The sequence below is a fragment of the Cygnus atratus genome, chromosome 3 (genome assembly GCF_013377495.2).
Source record: "Cygnus atratus isolate AKBS03 ecotype Queensland, Australia chromosome 3, CAtr_DNAZoo_HiC_assembly, whole genome shotgun sequence".
Taxonomy (NCBI): domain Eukaryota; kingdom Metazoa; phylum Chordata; class Aves; order Anseriformes; family Anatidae; genus Cygnus; species Cygnus atratus.
The window spans coordinates 101,148,475-101,169,570 of NC_066364.1; the positions used below are offsets into that span (position 1 = coordinate 101,148,475).

The 21,096-nt window shown below is 40.3% G+C and overlaps 1 protein-coding gene across 1 annotated transcript in view; it reads left to right on the top strand.

Moving 5' to 3' along the window:
* Positions 1-21,096, top strand: part of USH2A (usherin) — a 422,856-nt gene that overhangs the window by 379,994 nt on the left and 21,766 nt on the right. Inside the window, 3 exon segments of the mRNA XM_050709829.1 lie at positions 15,176-15,403; positions 16,326-17,842; positions 18,813-19,134. Of these exon segments, the coding sequence (XP_050565786.1) occupies positions 15,176-15,403; positions 16,326-17,842; positions 18,813-19,134 (2,067 nt within the window).

Genomic DNA, 21,096 nt, shown 5'->3' on the forward strand with positions numbered 1-21,096 from the left:
GAAATGAAAAACCACTTGAGTTCATAATAGATGATACTCAGAATTTTGAGTTTGACTGCTTCTACTTTAAACCATGGGCAGATTTTAATTGTTTATGTGTGGCCAGACCTATGGGTAAAATAAAGTAGCCATGTTACCAGTTTGGAATCTGGCTGACTGATCACACGCTGCTGGGTCGTGGGAGGTGTACTCCGGGCAGTCTGTACCAGTGTGTAGAAGTGACTGCTGGAAAACAGTGAGTACTGCTCCCCACCTCCCCTGGCCCAGTTCCTGCTGGATCCCCATGCTGGTTGAAATGCATTTGCCAGTGTTGAAAACAGAAGTATGTGATGCCAAACAGACAAATGGAAAAAGGGAGACAGTGAGTTAGTTGACTTGGTTGGCTGGTCAGTGAATGAGCTGACAGGCAGCTCTTGCATTTGTCTTCAAAACTAGTGACGTTTCTGAGCCGTTGTTTCTGAAATCCTGTGAAGATCTCACTTGTCTTTGGGGATAGAGAAAAGATGACAGGAGATGTTTACTCTTGACAAATTTAAATTCACCCAGAACCAGGCAGTTAATCAGATTCAATAAAGTTCAGAACAGTCTTTGTATCTGTCCATCCAGCTTCTCAGTACCAGTGTGATCACAGATGAAAGCACCAAAACACAAGTAAATCATGGTTGGTTGGTTGGTTCTGTTTTCGAAGAAGCCGAAGGCAAAAGCAGTAGACTTGTGAGGATGGTAGTCTGAAGACATCCTAAGTACAACACTTGGGTAGCAGTTTACATACGTGTAATCTGCATTAGAGAGGAAACAAAGTCCAATTTATGACTTTGTCCCATCACAAAGTACAAGTATTTCCCTCAGCACCTTGAACTTTATAACTGACCAAAGTTACAGAAAGGCATGACAAATGGGATGTGGAACATCTAGGTGTATTGTACTCTCCTCACATGCACCCCATAATGGATGGATTTTATTGTTTAACTGTAAAAGCTATATTGTAATTTTAAATCTGTTCATTCAGCATTCATCAGATAAAATCTCTGTCCCTCCATCAGCATCTGACTTGCTGGAAGATTTGGAAGATATGAGCTCATTAAACTGCTTTATGAGTGCCAAGAAAAATGATGAGGATGGAGAGGAGGTTGCTTCTTGTGAAGAGCTGTCTGAAAGAACACCCACCAAAGCTGCTACCAGATTCAGAGAAAATTTTTCTCACCCTATTAGCAGGTGCCATGTTACAGACTTCAGGCCATCAAAGATTATCTGTTATGCCTCTGGGAACTGCAGGCTGCTTTACTCCCTCCACCAAACCCGTGGAAACTGCTTCCTCCTCCCTTCCTTTCCTTTCACAAGCCTTCCTTTCTAAGAACATGTTGACAGACTGTGACCAGTGAGGTAAGGAGCAAAAATTAACTCCCATCATGAGGGTCTACTAGAAAACTTCTTCCTTTTTCAGATTTTTTAAGAGCTATTTCTACTTCCAGATACTCTGTGGGTACTGCAGTCAACAAGCAGGACTCCAGTCAGGTTATGTTCTTTAAAGGTCTTAAATTACTGAGGGCTGTGTTGGTATACAGGCAGAGCATACACACACTTTGTTAGGGAGACAAACACACACTTAGATGCCCTCTTAAGACAAGATATGACTGCTACAAGAGCCACAGGTGGATCTGCAGCACAGGATCCTCCCCTAAGCTCTTTGGCTTTGCAGCTGCAGGATGTCTTCCTTTTTTTTTTTTTTTTCTTTTTTTTTAAATAACAAACCCATGACTGCCTCCCTTTTTTCTTTATGTACAGCAAGTGTCTTCTAAACACTTCTGTGGTCACAGAGCACTAATGTAGTAAATGATGTTACTGCTGGGGTATGGTCCAGCTGAATGAGACACCTGGAGTGCATGTTGTGTGTGCCAAAAGGTCTCTGAGGAGTCATATCTTCATAACAGGAAGATGAAGAGAGGAACCAGTATCTACTTAATCTACTAGGAAACACTGCAAATCGTTATTCATTTTGTTTCTGAATTTTTCTCCAAGTATTTTTATATGAAATCCATTTAATGCAGGTTTGAATGCATTGATTCTTTTTTCCCATCCCAAGCAGAGTTTCTAGCCTGAGTAAAATTCTCTATGCAGTGTGGAAACACTACTCTGGTGGCTGCACAAAGGCACCAAGTTTACAATTGTCTCACAAAATCAGAATTGCAAATGCAGATTTAATATAAAAAGAGAGTGAGGGAAGTAGATTCCTTGCAGTGATAAATTTTCTGTATTTTTGCTATAAAGAAAACTTTACTATGCACAAACAAAATGTATGAAACTTTGCAGAGTTCTTACATTTCAATAGGCTTTAGAAAAGAATTAATGAGAAATCTGGAAGATGTCTTTTCACAGTGGAAGTAAAATATTATTCTTGTCATTATGGCATCATAAAATTATTTTTTATTGTTTTCTCTTCGGGGGCTCAAGTCAGATGATAATTTAGATTTTCTCTAATGCTAGTCTTTGCTAGAAATGCTAGACCCAGGATGTACCAATAGATCACGAGATTTATACTATAGTTGTAGCTTAAGACAGTGACATATTTAAGTGCTGTGCTTAATGTTACTTGAAAGTCCTGGCCTAAAAGACTGAACAAAGACAGTGCAAATGAGAAAAAGAAAAAACAGGTAACACAATGGCTTTAACTGTAGTTGGTTTGGTGCTCAGTAGAGTACCCCCTTTGAGTACAAATTGAGCTGAGAACATGTGGCTTTAAAACAGAACATCTCTGAGACAAAAACTTGTAACAGCTCTTCAGTGTACTGCATTTTCTGACTTTCTGGCCCCGTGTAGAATCATCAGGCACTTTCAATTTCTTTGTTATCAAACTCCCGTAATGATATTTGATTTGAGGGTGTTAATGGAAGTTTTAAACCACACTGACTTGTGTAACAGCATCTCAGACTGAAGATCATTGCCAACATGTTAGCTAGCCTCTTGGGTGGCTGTCAGGTGCCCACCCAGCCTCTCTCTTGGTCCACCTCTTCAGCAAGACAGAGGGAGAACAAACAATGAAAAAGCTCATGGGTTGAGATAAGACAGGGAGATTGCTCACCAATTACTGTCATGGAAAAAATAGAATCAACTTGGGGAAGATTATTTTAATTTATTGTTATTGTACTAACAGAATAGGATACTGAGAAATAAAAACAAAACTAAAAACACCTTCCCCCCACCCCTGCCCCTTCTTCCTAGGCTCAACTTCACTCCCAATGCTTCTACTTGCTCCACCTCTGAGCAGTGTAGGAGGGACAGGGGACTGAGGTCTGTTTTATCATCTTCATCTGTGCCACGCCTTCCTCCTCATACTCTTCCCCTGCTCAGTATGGGGTCCCTCCCATGGATCGTGTTCATTAAATGCTCCAGTGTGTGTCCCTTACAGACTGCAGCTCCCACCAGGCTTCTTGCTCCAGTGTGGGCTCCTCTCCATGTGCTACAGCCTTGGCCCAGAAACTGCTCCTCCGTGTGCACTTCATGGGCTGCAGTCTCCTTCAGGTCTTATCCACCTGCTCCACCGTGGGCTCCTCCATGGGTTACACTGTGGAGATCTGCTCTGGCTTGATCCTCCATAGTCTGCAGGGGCACAAGCTGCTTCACCATGGCCACCACAGCCTGCAGGGGGATCTCTATTCCATGCTTGGAGTGCCTCCTCGTCCTCCCTCTTTTTTCACTCACTTTGGTGTCTGCCGAGCTGCTTCTCGCACATTTTTCCTCTCCTCTCACTGCTGATGTGTAGCATTTTTTTTACCCTTCCTTAAATACGTTATCACAGAGGCACCACCAGAGGTGCTGACTGGCTCAGTTTTGGCCAGCGGCTGGTCCTTTTTGGAGCCACCTGGAACTGATGTTGTCTGACATGGAGACAGCTCCAGAGCTCTGCTCCCACAAGCTAACCCTTCAGCTTCCCAGCTACCAAAACCTTGCCACATAAACTCAATACACTAAAGCATGGAAATCAGGGGATCAGGGATGTTTTCCTCAATATTATAACTAAACCCAGTCCCTGTTCTTGTTGAATGCTATCTACATATACCATTCAGTTTGGGGCTTCTAGGCATGACAACCTTGATCCAGGAGCCTTGAGAAGGCATAACAAAACTTCTGTGGATTTGATTTGAAACAGCTGCAATTTAACTTCTGAAGCTATAGTATTATTTTTTTTCACCTTAAGAAAAAAGAAAATGTTGAGTCTTACGTGAACTTAAGCAAAAGTCACAGCTTTGAACTCTAAAAACTTATTTTAGACTGCTGAAGTGGGCTAGGCTGTCTAATCTGTTCTGAGAGTGAGGCTCTCTGAAGGCCTATTCAGAACAGAAGCTAAACATAAGCGTCTCGATTTCCCTTTGGAGGAACCTCCCTTTCTCTGCACAGACTACAGAGAGACACTGGGAACACTAGCTATGCAGGTTTTGTGTCTAAATGTAGGAGCTGTGACAAGTCTGGCCCAAAATGATTAAATTCTACTAATTTATTTTTGGATTGCTCATTTATAACACATGTATGTGCATCTGATCAATAGATGATAAGGTGAAACTAGTGGATTTACAAGTTAATATGCTGGAGTCAATAACTTGCTGTAAAGGCATTCTCAATTCTGGAACCAGCACAATTTGTTTTGTACTAAGGTTTACTATATACCTGTTGGCTTAGTGATTTATTTAAATTCCCCAAGTAATTTAAATATCCAAGGAAAATAAAGAATCTGAACAAAACCATTTATATTTCAGTAGTTATCAAGTAATCTTTTAATAGTTATGTCTTCCATCTCTTTCCTGATTAGTGCATCTCACTAGTGGAAGTCACAAGTAGCTCAGACTTTCTTCTCATTTAGCAAAAGTCTTGCACTGAGAAGCCCGAGCCACACTGGAAGGGTTTAATGGATGTATAAAAACATGAAATAATTAAATATTTAATTTTATTTATGCATTAACATTTAAAAGTGATGCCAGCTAGCTGCTTTTCCTGTTCACTCTGTAGCAGTTTTATCTGTCTGCTTTTGTGTATATGAATATGAATTTAATGTCAGCCTGTGTGCTTCAGGAGGCTTAAGGTAGGTCTGTATCTGTATGATCCTAGGAAGATCAGTCTGGAAGTTCATCTGTCCACCAGGTTCACTTGGTTTCAAGACATTAAACCTGCAAGCAGCCTCTCTTTCTGTTATTTCACAAAGTCCTACAGCCACTTTTTATTCTCATTGCCATCACTTCATCTCTTCTCTTGGTGTAGAGTTAATTCTGAGTCTTCAAATTACATAGCCACGAAGGGACACGACATCGCATAGTGAAATTGCATTGAACCTTGTTAATGTCAGCAGCACAGTCCATGGTACCTGCAACAGCAAAACAAGATTTTTGCTTCTCTTACCATTGGTCTCAGGGGCTAGTCAAGCTACTTGTTGAGGCTTTCCACTAGCTCCTATGACCAGTAGGTGCCCTCTACAGCAATGCCCTCCTCCAAACTTCCTGCAGGTGAGGGAAGGAAGGTGTCAGACTGCTGCTGAACCTGTCAGTATTTATATGAGAAACTGTGCTTTGCTGAGGAGTATGTCCTCAAAGTGTACACCTAAATATATGTCCAATCAATGTCCTCTGCTAAGACTCAAAAGAGTAAAGGCTGAGCTTTCGCCTGGCTATAGGAGAGTGAGCGGGCCTCCTGACCTGCATAGGCCGCTTCTGGCCTTCTGCTGGGCATGATTGTCAAATTGAAGGGTGAAATTTTAAGTTTAGCTACAGATTCAGACTAATCATTGGCCTTTACAGTGTAGCTCTAAATAAATTATTTCTGCTTACCTTTTATTATCTCTCAGAAGTGATTACACACATAGCAGGCAAAGTTGGAATGAAAAGCACGGACTGTTTGGTACAGGGCAGAGAAAAAAGAATAAAACAGTGGGAAGTAAAAACCTTTTAGTCTCCTTTAAAATGTTGCCTTTATTTTCCATTGTGTTGGCAGAAAGCAGGGATTTAAAGCTGTGAATTGCCTTGAGGCTGTGTTATCTTCCTCTACTTAGCAGCAGTTAGAACTGCTCTTTTTGCAAGTGTTGGGTGAACGAGACAAGGACTCAGAATGATTGAGAAAAGGGAATAAAATAAGCCTGCACTTAACAATAATATGACACGTCTGCTGTACCTGTGTAAAATGGGATCTAAAATAATCATGATAGTTTCCTGAAGCTGCACACAGTAACACAGGGGGATATTCTGAGACTTAATTAATTAATGCTTGTAACATGATGTGAGATCCTGGGATGAAAAGTCACATATAACTGCAAAGTCTTAATTTTATGGACCACAACTGACATTCAGTGGCATTTGCAAGGAAACTGATGTGGGAGTTCACCTGCAATCTGCATTAGGATTCAGATTGTCCTTGTACAAATCCCCGTAAAGATTTTCTTCAAACTGTTTTTTTTTTTTTTTTCCTTTTTTCATTTCTTTTTCCCATTATGGCTGTTGAGCTGTGCAAAGACAAAAATGGTAAATAATTTTTTTTTTATTATAGAGGAAAATCATATGCACCATACATAGTCTATGCACCTATATAAACCCTATACAGCAAAACCATAGTAAACTTTTTCACATTTTACTGAAAATAACAATCACGTGGTACTATGCCCAGTTTGTTTTAAGATCAGATGAGATAAGTTTTAAAGAGTCCAGAGATACTTATCTTTATAATATCATATATGATGTAATTTGAAAGGAGCTGAGGAAGAAGGCTTATGGCACAGATATATGTTGTCATGAATGTCCTAGAAAGGCAATGTGAATGCTTCAATAGCAAAAACATCAAATAAAACCAAAAGGCAAAACGTTTGATAATGACAAGGGCGCATTCTTTCTACAGTGAAGCAAAACTGATTGCCACATGATACTTTGAGATAAAAAGTTCAGGTGTATAAATTTTCCTTTCTTATGGATAACAACAAAAACATTCATGGTTTCATTGCATTGACTTAAAATTAAAAAGTTCTGTGCCGCACTTGCCATTTTGGACACTGGTAGACAAAAAGGTATGAGGCTGGGATGACACCAGCAGCACTGATGTGGCAGTCTCAATTGTGTCTGTTCTGACAAAAGCATCACTCTGGCCATCAGCCAGTAAATCAAATGGAAAATATAGCTTATGGCATTACGAAAACTATAACATTAGCACCCCTTATACTCAAGGGATATAATTCCCCTGCCACTTGCAGGTTTGAGCCCTTAGGCTCTAGCCACTTTGTTAGATCAGCCATGGTTTTCCTTTCTCATGCCATGGCCACAGACGACGTAGAACAAAAGCCAGAGGAACACTGCTCCTCCATGTTCACAAGCAGTGGCATCCCGACCTGCGGTGCTGCCTTAAACATACTCCTGGAGTTTGTCTGTGTGAATATATTGGTTGTAACTGAAGAGGTATAAAGCGCAGCCAGAGTTTGTGCTTGCTTTTGCCAGCCCTTCAGCTTCCCTGAGGAGGCATTTCTCCCACAGGTTACACCCAAAGAGTGATTCCCCTTCCCCTCGTGACCAAGGCAGACTTGACACATTGCCTGATCTGCAGTGTACTGATGAGTATGTGCATATTCCAGATTAAGCATGCAATTGTTTTTCATTGGGCTTCAGGTATTTTATCACATATTTTTTTGAATCTCAAATAAATATATATTTTTTTGTCTCTCTTATTTTGCCTCTCTTATTTTGAAGTGAAACTTAGTCTTTCTTCATATCCAAAATGACTATTTAAAGCAAAAAGTCTCATTCAGTGAAAGTAAGGATTGCAGATTTGAACTGACCAAAGCAAAGTTTGGGGAAAGCAGTCCTGTCAGGTATTCAGTTTTTATCTTTCTGTCTCCATCACGTTCTCATTACGAGGAATGATAAACAGTTAAAAGTGAAAAAATGTGGAAAAAAAAATCCAAGAAGGTGTGAAACTATTGGTTTACTATACAGTAGGTCTTGTGAGTGTTGTAAGAGATAAAATATTCATGTTAAGAAAAAATGTTGACATCACCCTCTAGACAGTGTCTATAGTGAAATATGTCATTGATATTTTGGCTTATCTGACTTATTTAGTCATGCAAAAAAATCTCTTTTTTGATTTCAATGGTTCTTAGTATAAATTAGACAAATATTACAGCTGCAAATACATTTTTGAGAAGGTGGCACTCAGTGATGTTAGATGAATTTTAAATAAGATGTTTGCCCTTATGTTAAAAAAAAGAAAAGAAAACCTTACAGAAGTGACATGGAACGGGCTACTGAAGTGTTGACTTTGCCCAAAGAATTTTCTTTGAAGTTTTACCATCCGACGTGTGACATTGCTGGTGGTTTAAAAGTGTACTACTCCCGAAAAGCCAGCACAGTGACTGAATGCAGCTGGCTAAATGTGCTTGGAGTCATTCTGCTGCACAATGCCTCCTTGTTTTCTTTTTGGTGCTTTATTTTCAAGTCAAAGCTGGGGACAGTGGTTCCCGCTGAGGCTGCAGCACATCCCCAGATGTCCAGGTGTGCCAGGAAAGAAAGCTGTCTGCTGTGAAAATGAGCACCAGCGCCACTCGACAGATTCGTCTGCATGCAATTCACAGTTCCTCACATGCTCTGCCAGGAAGGAGAAAAAGGAATTGCAATGTAATACTTGTACATCAGGTATTAATTATTGTTGTTTGCAGACTTCTTTAAACTTCTTAGATTACTGCTTTTTCTAAAGGTTTCTCACTGGCATAGTCTGCAAACTCCTGTAGGAGTATTGACATACAAAATCACTATTATGTGCTGAGTAGAACAGGGTGGACAAATGAGTTTTTTATTAAATAAAAAGCTGCTAGCATGGTACTCCTAAGAAAGGACAGGCACACAGAGTTTCAGGATAGCCAGCTAGTGTTCTCTGATATAGATGACAAGACTACCATTGCTTTTAAAAACAAAAAAAAAAATCTCAAAGTTGGAAAAAAAAAAAAAGTTTGTCAGGAGTCTGAAGGAAAGAATATTTTATGAGCATGTAATCGAAGCCTACATTTCAATGAAGACATTTCCTGACTCTTTTGCGCTTTACTTTGTAAATGGAAACCTCTATTTTTAAAAAATAAATTTGCTAAATAAAAAAGCAAGCTCAAATGTAATGAATCCCTTAATATAATTTGCTAGTCACTGTAGAAAGAAAAGACTGCATTGACCCATCTCAGTGTGGGAAAGGAAGATTCCCTTTTCATCTCAGCCAAAGACAATTTGGAAGAATACTCCTTTGACAAAAAATATTTAAAAATGATTTTACATTTACTAAGTTACTAATGTAACTTCTGTGGGAATAGAAATGTTTTTGCAGTGTTACATTGTTTAGAAGGAAGGAATGTGGTATTGAGATATGCTTACAGTGATAAGAAAGCTCAGCAGGTGACCTCATAAATGCAGACAACCAGACTCCTTAGAGCAACCAGGTAAAAATCACTATGTTAAGTCAAGCCGGATAAGGGGAGAAAACATTACCACCTCAAAAACAGGCCGGCAACTGAAGGCCAGGCATTGTCTGTGAAGCATCAGATAGATTGTGAACCTGGATTACCCACTCCAGTGGGGAAACAGGGGAGGGTCCTGTCATCAAAAAGTATATAAACTGTGTTTTGGAACTAGTAGGTGCGCTCTCCTGCTTGTGGGGCGCCTGCCATTGCAATCGCGAATAAATTACTGCTTCACTGAGATCCTCGCCTGAGCCTAAGTTATTGGCTACGGAGTGTTTCTCACACTTCTGGTTTTACAAACTTAAACAATTTTTAAATGTTTATTTCATATTCTGTTATAATATTTGCTTTTTATGTGCCACAATAATTTACACGTAAAAATCACCACCAGTGTAGTACATGTTACTGCTGTTGAAGGGTAACATCAATTGTTAGAATAATGATTTAAAATGAAAAATGTGTTGAAAGGCACTTTTAAAATTCTAAAACAAAATGCAAAGAAGTTCTTAAAATGTAAAATTTTTGAAGTGAAACTTACCAAGTATTTTAATGAAAAATCTAAAATTAATTTTTACACAAATGGGGAGGAAAATAAATAGTGCAACATCAATTTCTGGTAAAATGGAAATTCTGGTCACTTTTAGGCAAGATGATTTCTGGCAAAATAAGGAACACATTAGTTTCTGTTTGCTTTACCTTTGAGATTTTTTCAGTGCTATCTTGGGAATAATTTATATTCCAGTCCACACTGCTAGAGGAAGGAGTGGAGTCATAGATTACCTGTGTATCTGTAAGTTATATCCTTGTGAATTTAAGCACAAGGCTTTAGGACTAGAGTAGCTTTTAAAAAAGAAAAAAAAATGTGTATATGATACAAGCATGAGAAGGAAGGCAACCCAAAGGGTAAGTTAGGGGTTGCAAATGAGTAAGAATTCTGCAATTATGAGGTTTAAGGCAGGGGCTAAGAAGTACGCTGGGAAATAAGTATTAACATCAGAGGTTCATCAAAGCGGAAGTACTCCCAGTGCTTTGCAGAAAATGGAAAGGATCTGGATAAGTTGGGGAACTGGCAAAACAGATAATGTCAAAGGTGAGGATGAACTGAGAATCTTTGTAAAACCCCAAATATTCCCAGCCATTTCTATCACTCGTGGAGGAATCTGTTTGGATTCCTTGATGGAGAAATTGAAAACTCACATTGAAGAATGGTTGGACTAATGTTCTGAATACTAGGAGACCACAGATTCCTCCTCCCTTATCCAGGGAGAGTTCAGCATCTCTGCTTGTATAGAAAAGGGAATGTCACCATGAATTACCTTTTCATCATTTATGGCTGGGAGTTATGAAATAACAGGTTTGGATCCCTGTACCACCAGTACCATAGCACTGTGGTCGTCTCCGATGTCACCAAGTTTAGTTGGAGACTCACAGAAAAAAATGAGCTGGTTTTTCCATCAGATACCAAAGATACCTGCTGAATAGGGGCTACTGTACCAAGAGACAACAGAGAGAAAGAAGAAACCAGAGCCTCACCTTGACGCGACTGGGTGATGACTTGCTGAATGTCGATGACCCCCTGAAGAGGTAGATACCAAAGCTGCCTGTTGGGCAGCTCTTGAGAGGTTCAGGGTTCTTCTGATGTGACTATCAGGTTTGGAATGCGTGCCCTGGGACCTGGGCACCTGGGTAAGCTGGTCTGCCTTGAAAAAAAGAGGAAAAGCCCTGAGTGACAACACTGGAAAGTGCTTCTTCATCAGATCGATAGAGTCAAAGATGACTAGGTTGTGTAGTTTTATGCAGTTTAAACATTTGTGCAGGGAATCCACCTGCAGAGAGTAGTATTGACAGCTGCAGATCAATGCTAATTTTTGATCATTTTCAACCTACAAAGACCTCTTGACCCTGTTGCCACCTTAGGGGCACTTCAAGTAGTCAGCAGCAATCACAGTAGGCAGTGTAAACCTCTCAGACCCCTGACGGCTGCACAGCCGTTCCCGTGCCCTGGAGGAGGACCGAGGGGTGGTGGGGAAGGCAAGCACTTTGCATCCCGGGTGCCACTGCCTTCGAGCGGCATGAAAGGGTGTGCTGATCTGCTTGCAGACTTTAAGTGACTTCTGTGCTCATGAATTAAAAAATAAACAAACAAAAAAGGCAATCTGAAGCAAATCTCGATGGATATATTATTCATGATTCATGTTCTCTTGTTTTACTCTTTGAAAATGTGTTAAAACAAGGTTTTGTTTTAAATAACTTTTATCCTAATTTACAGTTAGAGCCGTGAAATTAACCAACGAGTGTATTTGTTGTTGCTAACAGCTTATGCTGGCCACTGGCAGCGTGTAAATCATTTTACCCAACAAAAGCAAAGGTACTGTCTTGCATGGAATAGTGGAGATGCCATCAGTGCCACCAAAGGGAACGGGACAAGCCCAGGGCTGGTTCACAGCTGGGCTCTGGGCTGCAGTATGGGATGCCTCAGGAGTCCATGTCTGTAGTGTTTACATTAAAAGAATGGGCCTTACAGGAGGAGTGTGAGAGTGCACACTCTTAAATGTTTGCTAGGTTATTCTTAATTTAATGGCTGAATGAGTGAGACTGTTTCACAACAGGCAACAGAGAAAGGAGGGCTTGGAATTGCAGTCCATCAGCTTTCATGGTCAGTCAGTCTTGGGCTACGAACATCTTAATGTTTGCATTAAAATTTTATTTTGTTGGCTTGCTTTTAATGGTAAATGAAATCTGTCCTGTTAGCAGTGTGTAAACATGGGATATATGAGTTCATGGCTTTGCAAACAAAGACTAGGAGAATATTCCATGCAAGGATTGTGATCCTGTACCTGTTTAAGTCTGTGCAGCTGTCCATTGAAGCCAAAGGGCTATCCTTTGCAAACTGTTTTTTTGGTTGTTTTTGTTTGTTTGTTTGTTTGTTGTTGTTTTTTGCTATTTGTATTTTACCATTCCAGCAGGCTGGTATTTCTAGGCTAGAACATTACGTAATTCTTAAAATTAATCATTCAGACTGCCATCCATCCTCTTTTTAGGATCAGCCTCTGAGCTGAGTAAATTCACAGATGGTAATGGCAGCAGAGCAGGGGGAGAAAGCATGGATTCGTTTTCTGGGAGGCCATCCCCTGAGCTTACTTCAAAACCAAACAAAACAAAAATACATGTAAACCATTTGCTCTTCAAGAAGTATCTATAGGAGCCAGGGATAAAAGGCATCCCTGGAAGGAATGGTTTAGCAGTCTCCAGAGAACACGGTGAACTGCAGGCAAGGAAATCCCTCCATCCTTGTTTCATTTCAAAGGGTGGTGAGGATTGTAAATAATTAAATCTTAGGGTTTAGTGGGAAGACTCTACAGTGTGATGAAAAATATGCCGTTTTTCTATTTAAAAACAATAAAAAGCAAGTGTTTTGTAGCACTTGTCAAGAAAGCCCACCCTGATCATGGAGGTGATAAGAAAGCTGGGTCATTACTTTTTGCACAATGTTTGTAATGATGTGTTTGTACCTTCTGAGAGCCCCTGTGTAACGGTTCAGGGGCAGTAATTTAATGTGGCATGCTCCTTTCCTCCCTCCTCCACCCTCGAACCATGGAATGTAAATTTTAGTCTTTTAAAGTTCTGTTTTGAAAACCTAATAGATAACTGTCCTCATAAAAACTATTAATACAGACCACATCCAATTGTAAAGCTAATTTTAATCATGTTTTGTGCCAACATAATTTCTGATGCCAGATTTTTATGCTAAGCATGAACTTCAATTTGAGCTCTGTTCTTTAACCTGCAGTTCATAATTTTGCATTCGGCCTTATAGGTTTTTGGCTATGGTAGTTTGAACGCTTCCACTTTCAAAGATCTAAGCCATAAATGTTTATTAAAAGAATCTATAATGAAATCAGTTTTGTTATTTTTTTAATGGCTGCCTTGAGTATGTTGGATGACTGAATGCACGTTGTTAATCATTAAGCACTCATGTTACAAAAAGTGTTTGATAGTATTGCCATCTAGGGGCTGAACGAAATTCTCCATACTGAAATAAACTGTAATTGAACAGGTGCTGCTATTGACAATATACATATGTTTTTGTTTTATAGCCCACATGCTTTCCATGTTTCTTATGACAAAAGATATCTCTAAATGTCCCACAGCAGCCAGAGCTTTTTTATATATAATCTGTTCGAGGTGATTGCTATTTGCATTTGAGCTTACGGTTTTTTGGCAGCAATGACTGGGAATTCCTAACAAAGAATTATACTTTTTTGCATTATTAATCTTGCTAGTGTTTGCCCTGTTTAACAGAAAAAGGAATCATTTATCAGAAAAGTATGTTTATAATCTGTACTTGTGGCATCTTCAGCTTTAATATTCATAATGGTCATTCAAATGCTGTGCTATATTTATCTAAAAGACTAACTCATTGTTGTGAGGAAATAACTATTTAAATATAGATGACCTAACTTTTAATATTTAAAAAAAGAAATTAATATTTCTTTAAAATTTGTTTCTGAGTCTGATCGCCTAACAAATGTTTAAATATTAAACGATTCTAAGTGTTAGCATTTAACAACTTAATGCAACTTACTGAAGGAGGGAAATTGACTGTAGCTTTCTGCCACGCGAAGGAAGTTGAATTCCTGCCCTCCCCTTCTTCATATCTTGTGTAATTAATGCAAAAGCGTAACTGAAAATGGAATTAAAATATATCAGTGATCAGCCGATCCCTTTTCTTGCTGTGATGAGACAAGTCTGAAGAGTCTCGTACTGAAACGTGCTATTCACCTTCTTTGTTAGCTACCTTTCCTTCCACGGCTGTTGGAAGCAGTGCTGCGGCCATGTTGCCTTCCTCAGGTGGTGCTGAGGGTGGGGTTGCCTCATGCCCAGGCTGGTTGAGGTCCTTCTCAGATGCTATTTGGGGTGAGCCACAGTGCCAGTGGTCCCTTCTCTCCATGGCTGTTGTCCATCCTTCACCCACCCACGTGGCCCTGAGCTCAGCAGGGCTCTCACATGGTGGCAGTGGGCCCCGGCCCTTTCAGAAAGGCTTGACCCTGTGCTATGGTGAGCGCTGTGGGTGGGTGTGTGCCTCCTGTCCGGCCTCTGCTCTGCCTCATGGGCCTTCCAGACAGAGCAGGGATATCAAAAACAGCTTATTCTCTCTCTCTGTCCAGTCATTTTTTTCACGCCACTTTTAAGGGTTGTGTTTTCAGTAAGGAAATGAGATTGTGCTTCTGGAAACACCGTTGTCTATCCAGATTGCAACACTCTGAGTAGCTGGAACATGGTGGCGTGCCTGCCGAATGTCATTCTGCACACAAGATGTGTGATGTGAAAGGTTCTGTAGATGCAAGAATCACTTGTATACCACATTTTACAATATGTGCCATCAGAGTATCAAGCCCTCTGATACGCTGAGCAAAGCTTAATGCATGCTGAACAAACACTGAGCTGTTTGCTGAGGTTTGGACACTGCAGGACTCCCCAGAATTCAGCTCCAAAGGCTCCACCATAATGACAAATATTTTTGAAAATCCTAAGAGTTTCTTTTCAGGGTTCAGCTATGGAAACCCACCAAAAAAAAAATGCTGATAACCAGATGAGGTATTCTGCAAAGTGGTCAGAAGAGACCCAGAGCTGAGACCTCATTTTCCAAGTGACATAAAGCACAGATGCTGATTACTTTTTTAACTAACTCAAACATCTGTATTCTTGCTTCAGGGAACAAAGCATCAGGCTCATTTATTTGGATTGAAACCTTTCACAACATATCATATTCATGTCGTAGCTGTAAACAATGCCGGACAGGTTTCAAGCCCCTGGACATCTGTGCGCACACTGGAAGCTTCACCCAGTGGCCTGAGCAACTTCACTGTGGAAAAGAAAGAGAACGGCAGGGCTCTGTTGCTGAAATGGTCAGAGCCTTCCAAACCCAACGGCATAATTAAGGTAAGCTCCATCTTGACACTTTGCTTGACACTTCTTTCAAAAAAAGAAGAGGGAAATGCTGAATATCAAATTAAAACATTTTTTTGCTGAAAAGGACTCAGTCAAATGCATTATACTTTAAAACAGGACAGAAGCCCTACGTAAGCACAAGGTACTCTGTGAGCACTCTCTGCTTGTAGTTATATTCAAATGATAATTAACATTCCTGTGCTACCCCCGACTGCAAAAGTTCATTTACAGTGAACCAAACTGTTCTTTTAATGGATAGAAAGCTATGCATGAAAGCTCATTGTCTGAGCTAGCTTTAGCCTTTCCCCTTACTCTAGACATCACCAAAATGCATTTCTAGAAACCCTGGGTCTGACAGAATGCTGTTCTGAAATTCAGGACTTCTTTTAACACAATGGTTTCATCTGATTGTAAACCTTTACCTGTAAACTTTGCAACTACAGGTTTTGTGTTTTTTTTAGGAGTTTTTTGTTTGTTTTCTTTTTAAAGTGTTAGTTAACTAGTTTTTAAAGCTATAATTACTCTGCAGGAAGCTTTGTGCTAGCTTAGGAAAGCCTGGCAATGAAACTTGGTAACAAACAAACATAATGAAAAGTGTCACTAGATGATTTATTTCTACATCCAAAATGAAAAAAAAAAAAACAAAAAAAAACAAAAAAAAAACATGAAAACAGGATCAAAACATTGTTTTTGCATCAATGATCTGTTTGTGTGGTGTTTGTTACTAGTAACGAAGTCAGCTACTGGATGGTTGGGTAATAGCCCTTACCCTGTTGCAAAGATTAAGGTGTCTCGTCTACAGTTTGTTTCTGAACATTGTTAATTTATAGGTTTTTGTCCTTTTATCCTGGCTTCTGTCCCTTCTCTCCATGAAATTCTTTTTTCTTTCTTTCTTTTTTTTTTTTTTCCCCAGACCTACAATATTTTCAGTGATGACAACCTGGAATATAGTGGTTTATCTCGCCAGTTCCTCTTTAGGCGCCTTGAGCCATACACGATGTATACCCTAGTACTGGAAGCTTGCAATGTGGCAGGCTGCACTCGTTCTCTGCCCCAGCCGGTCCGAACAGATGAAGCACCTCCAGTGTCTCAGATGGCACCTGTAATCCAGGCAGTGAACGCTACCAACATTGAGCTGAGCTGGTTGGAGCCAATTAATCCGAATGGAAAAATAATTCGCTATGAAGTTATTCACAGATGCACAAAAGAAAATGCTGCGGGGTACAGAGCAACAATGGAAGATGAGAAAATTGTTTTCACAGAATATAACACTGAAAGTAATGCATTCATATATAATGATAAAGGTTTGCAGCCATGGACAAGATATGAATATAAAATACGCACCTGGAATGCAGCAGGCTACACTGACAGCTCTTGGACTGTGGCAAGGACCAGTCAAACTGCCCCAAAAGGTCTTGCTGCCCCTAGGTTATCCTTAGCATCAGATAACCCCCATAAGGTACTCATCTCATGGGCTGCCCCAGCACAGCCCAACGGTATTCTTCAGTCATACAGGCTGCTAAAAAATGATGCTCTCTATCCTTTCAGCTTTGATGCTGCTACCTTCAACTACACGGATGAAGACTTACTACCCTACTCGCTGTACAGTTATGCGATAGTTGCCTGTACAATGGGAGGCTGCTCTACCAGTGAACCAACTGGAATACGGACGCTGGAAGCAGCTCCTGCAGTAGTGGATCCACCGTCTTTGCAGGCTGTCAGCGCCACTCAGGTTAATGCATCCTGGGCACCTCCCCAAATACAAAATGGAGATATCACCAAGTACATACTGAAAGTAAACAATGAAGAGTATTATCCTGGCAAAAACTTGCAGATGTTGGTTTCTAATCTGCAGCCTTACACACAGTATGATTTTGCACTGGTTGCCTGTACTGCTGGGGGCTGCACATCAAGTATATTCCAGTCAGTGATGACTATGGAGGCCCCACCATTAAACATGGAAGCTCCCAGGCTGCTTGTTGTGGGCTCGGAGTCAATTGAAATCACGTGGAAAAGTCCAGCTAACCCCAATGGTAAAATCACAAGCTATGAGCTAAGGAGGGATGGTGTTCTTGTTTACTCAGGTCTGGAAATTCGCTATCTTGATTTCACCCTAACGCCAGGCATGGAGTACAGCTACACTGTCACTGCAAATAACAGTCAAGGGAGTGTGACCAGCCCATCAGCTCAGATAAAAACCAACCCCTCTGCTCCATCTGGGATGTTGCCTCCTAGACTGCAGGCATGGTCCTCAAAGGAGATTTTGGTGGCCTGGGATCCTCCTATGAAAGTAAATGGTGACATTAGAAATTACACAGTCTCCATCCACAAGCCTGCTGAAACAGGAAAGAGAAGAGTTGACTTTGATGCATCTCATACTTCCTTTGTGAGACGATCATACATAGTGGCAGGGCTAGAGCCCTACAGTAGGTAAGTCTGGAAGATTTTGCGTGTTGAATGAATGCTGCAAGGTGATTCAGTGGGCTTAAAAGTGACCAGCTTTTGAACAGCTGGGTTTTAGTTCCTAAAATGCACATGATAAAAAGAGGATTTTTTTAATTTATAGTAACCCCAGCTATATATCATCTTGATGAAGTGCATAGGGTTGACCTGGATTTTCATTGATATAGGTTCAGTACCCTGTTACAGACTCCAAAAGCTGTAATGTTCTTGTGAATCTTTCACAAGCCGTCTACATTCAAGGATAAATAGCACTTTAGCTGACATATAGTTAGGGGTTAGACCAAAGACTGGCTAGCTAGCCCACTCACAGAGTAGCTGAGTTACCATCAGCAGAGTCACACCAGGAGCATGCTTGCCCCTTTGAACTGAAAAAGAGTGGCTTGTGTTTATACAGGACTCAGCTACCGTAAGAACACACTTGATACTGAAGTAATGTCTTCCCAACTAATTCTTGATTATTTACCTGACCTTTCCGTATATATTTGTGTAGGCATAATTTGTGTGTGTTACATGGTTGATAAGTCTGTCTACTATTTACATATAACTAATCTAAATCCAAAGAGAGAAGAGTAATAGAGTGAAGTTAGTGATGATACAGCTCTCAAATGATATTCAAATCATCTCTTACAATGAATCATCATTTTGGCTCATATCATCAAAATTAAAACAATTTTGATCACTTGATTCCTGCAGATGTTAACTCTGCTTTGAAAAAAAAAAAAAAAAAACACAAGACAGAGTTCTTACTTTTTGATATACAGAGGCACCATATATATAATCTGTGTGTCAGAGTTGATGCAAACTGATTTCTTTTTCAAAAACGCCAAAGACCAAGAAAAATTAAGAACCCCCCATGCATATATTCACATTTTATGCAGAGTCTGTATTTGCATTTGCAGTGTTTTAATCACTTTGTTCCTAATTTGCGTTCCCCAAGGTATGAGGTACAGCTCCAAGCTTGCACAGAGCTGGGTTGTGCCTCTAGTGAGTGGGCATCAGTACAGACGCTGGAGGCACCGCCAGCAGCACAGCCTGCCCCTCTCATAGAGATACAGACCAGAACTGGGGGCTTCCAGCCAGCATCTTCCATCCTGTGGACTGGCCCACAGCAGCCCAATGGGAAGATTTTATACTACGAACTTTACAGAAGGCGGACATCTCAAGCCCATGCAAATTTAGAGCTCGTGCTTGTTTACAATGGTTCTTCAGCCTTCTTCAGAGATGACCAGTTGATGCCTTACACAGAATATGAATATCAGGTAGGAATTACCATCACTTAGCAGTGACACCATCATGATTTCTGTACACTTTGGGAATCTTACTTTACACTTAAAACAAACATACACATCTCATTTCTAATGTTAATAGTATTGTGATACTTAAATGATTGTTGTTAATATATTTTAAATAGTTGAGAAACTGAAAATGATTTTGCATTCATTCAGCATTCATTTTTCTTCAGTGTAATTGTAAGAGCCTGTGTTTCTTGTATGGTAAATGTTTGAGTACCCTCCAGAGCTTTTTGCAAGGCTCTAATGTTATGTAAGTAGTGTGAAATCCTAGTTCTGAAGAGGCAGCCTTATTTCATTAGTTTTTCTTTTTTTCCCTCCTCCCCTAGTCTACTCGGGATTATTTTACTGCAAGATCTTAAGGTAGCTTACATCAAGAGAGACTGGGGCTGTTTTCTCTTTAAAGTAAATAGTAGGATCACAAGCAGTTTTCATGGGTGGTTCAAAAGTGAACCACCTGTTTGTTGTTGATGGCTGTTATTTCTCACACACATGGGTGTGTTTTACTATTGTTCTTCCTATGCAGGTAATGCAGGGAGACCAGTTCTGCAATTCAGACTGAGTACTGCCTTTCCTTACTAGAAATCAGTAGTACTTTTGGAATTAAACTGTGGCATAGGTATTGTCATCACTGGCTATCAACAGTGCCTTGGAAACTGGGCCCAAGTTTTGTGCGTGTATCTTGGCCCTTAATACTAAATCAATTATCTTCTTATACGTATCAGTTATCTTCTTTAGCCTTTAGTCATTTTCTGTGTCAAAGTTACAGGTTTTATCATACAGTACTAATAATAATGTAGGGCCTTGTTTGATTTTAGCTTATGAACTGAGACCTTTGTTATTTCTAACCATCTGACATTCCTTCCAAGTGTTTAGATGAGTTAGTGGAGTTTAGAATCACACCAAAAAACAGCCTTGAATTTGTTGTTCCTAAAAGTAAGTGGCTGTAGTTTCATAGCAGGATGAGGTTGTTTTTTGCATATAAAGGTGCCTATGAATAGGCAATCTTATTAATCCCTAAACAGGATACCAGTAAGCCTCACTACTGATTCTATACACAGTATTTGTACACATGGTATGTCTTGAAGCTGATTTTGGCAGTCCTCAGATGTCTTTACAACCTTTTCCCTAAAATATAATAAAAATTGTTCAAACATGGATTTGTTTTGGAAAGTAGTAAACATGGTGTGTTCCACTTGTTGAGCTCCTGCAAGGTGGTGGCAATCTTTCTTTTACAAGTTCCTTTGCTTTACAGGATCACAAGATAATTCAGGTTGGAATGGCTCTCAGGAGGTTATTCAGTCCAACTTTCTGCTCAAAGTAGTGTCAATTAAGAGGTCAGATCAGGTTACTCAGGGCTTTATCCAGTTGCACCTTGGAAACCTTCATGGAGGGAGATTGAATAAATTCTCCAGACAGTCTGCTCCACTGCTTGACTGTCCACATGGTGAAAAAAGCTTTTTTTCTTACATTCAATCTGAACCTCTCTTGTTTGAACTTAAGCATGTTTCCTCTTCTCCCCCCACAACATAGCACTGTGAGGAACCTGGCACCACCTTCTGTTAGCTTATGGCTTGATGCTGGAGGGCTGTAGTCAGGTCTCCCCAAACACATCACTTCTCCAGGTTGAACAAGCCCCAGTCCCACAGCTTATTCTCACAGGCCAAATTATCCAGTGCCCTGATTACCTTGGTGGCCCTCTGCTGAACTTGCTCCAATTTATCAATCTTTCTTGGATTTGGGGGCCAAAACTGGACAAATGCTAAGTAAAGGCATGTTATCACTTCCTTTAATTTTCTGGCTATGCTCCTGTTAAAAAGCTCAAGATGTTGTTGCCCATCTTTGGTGCCAGAGTACGTTGCTGGCTCATGTTCAGCTTTCTATCTGCTGAAACCCTCTAGGTCCTTCTCCCTAGCTAGTCAGTCCCTACCC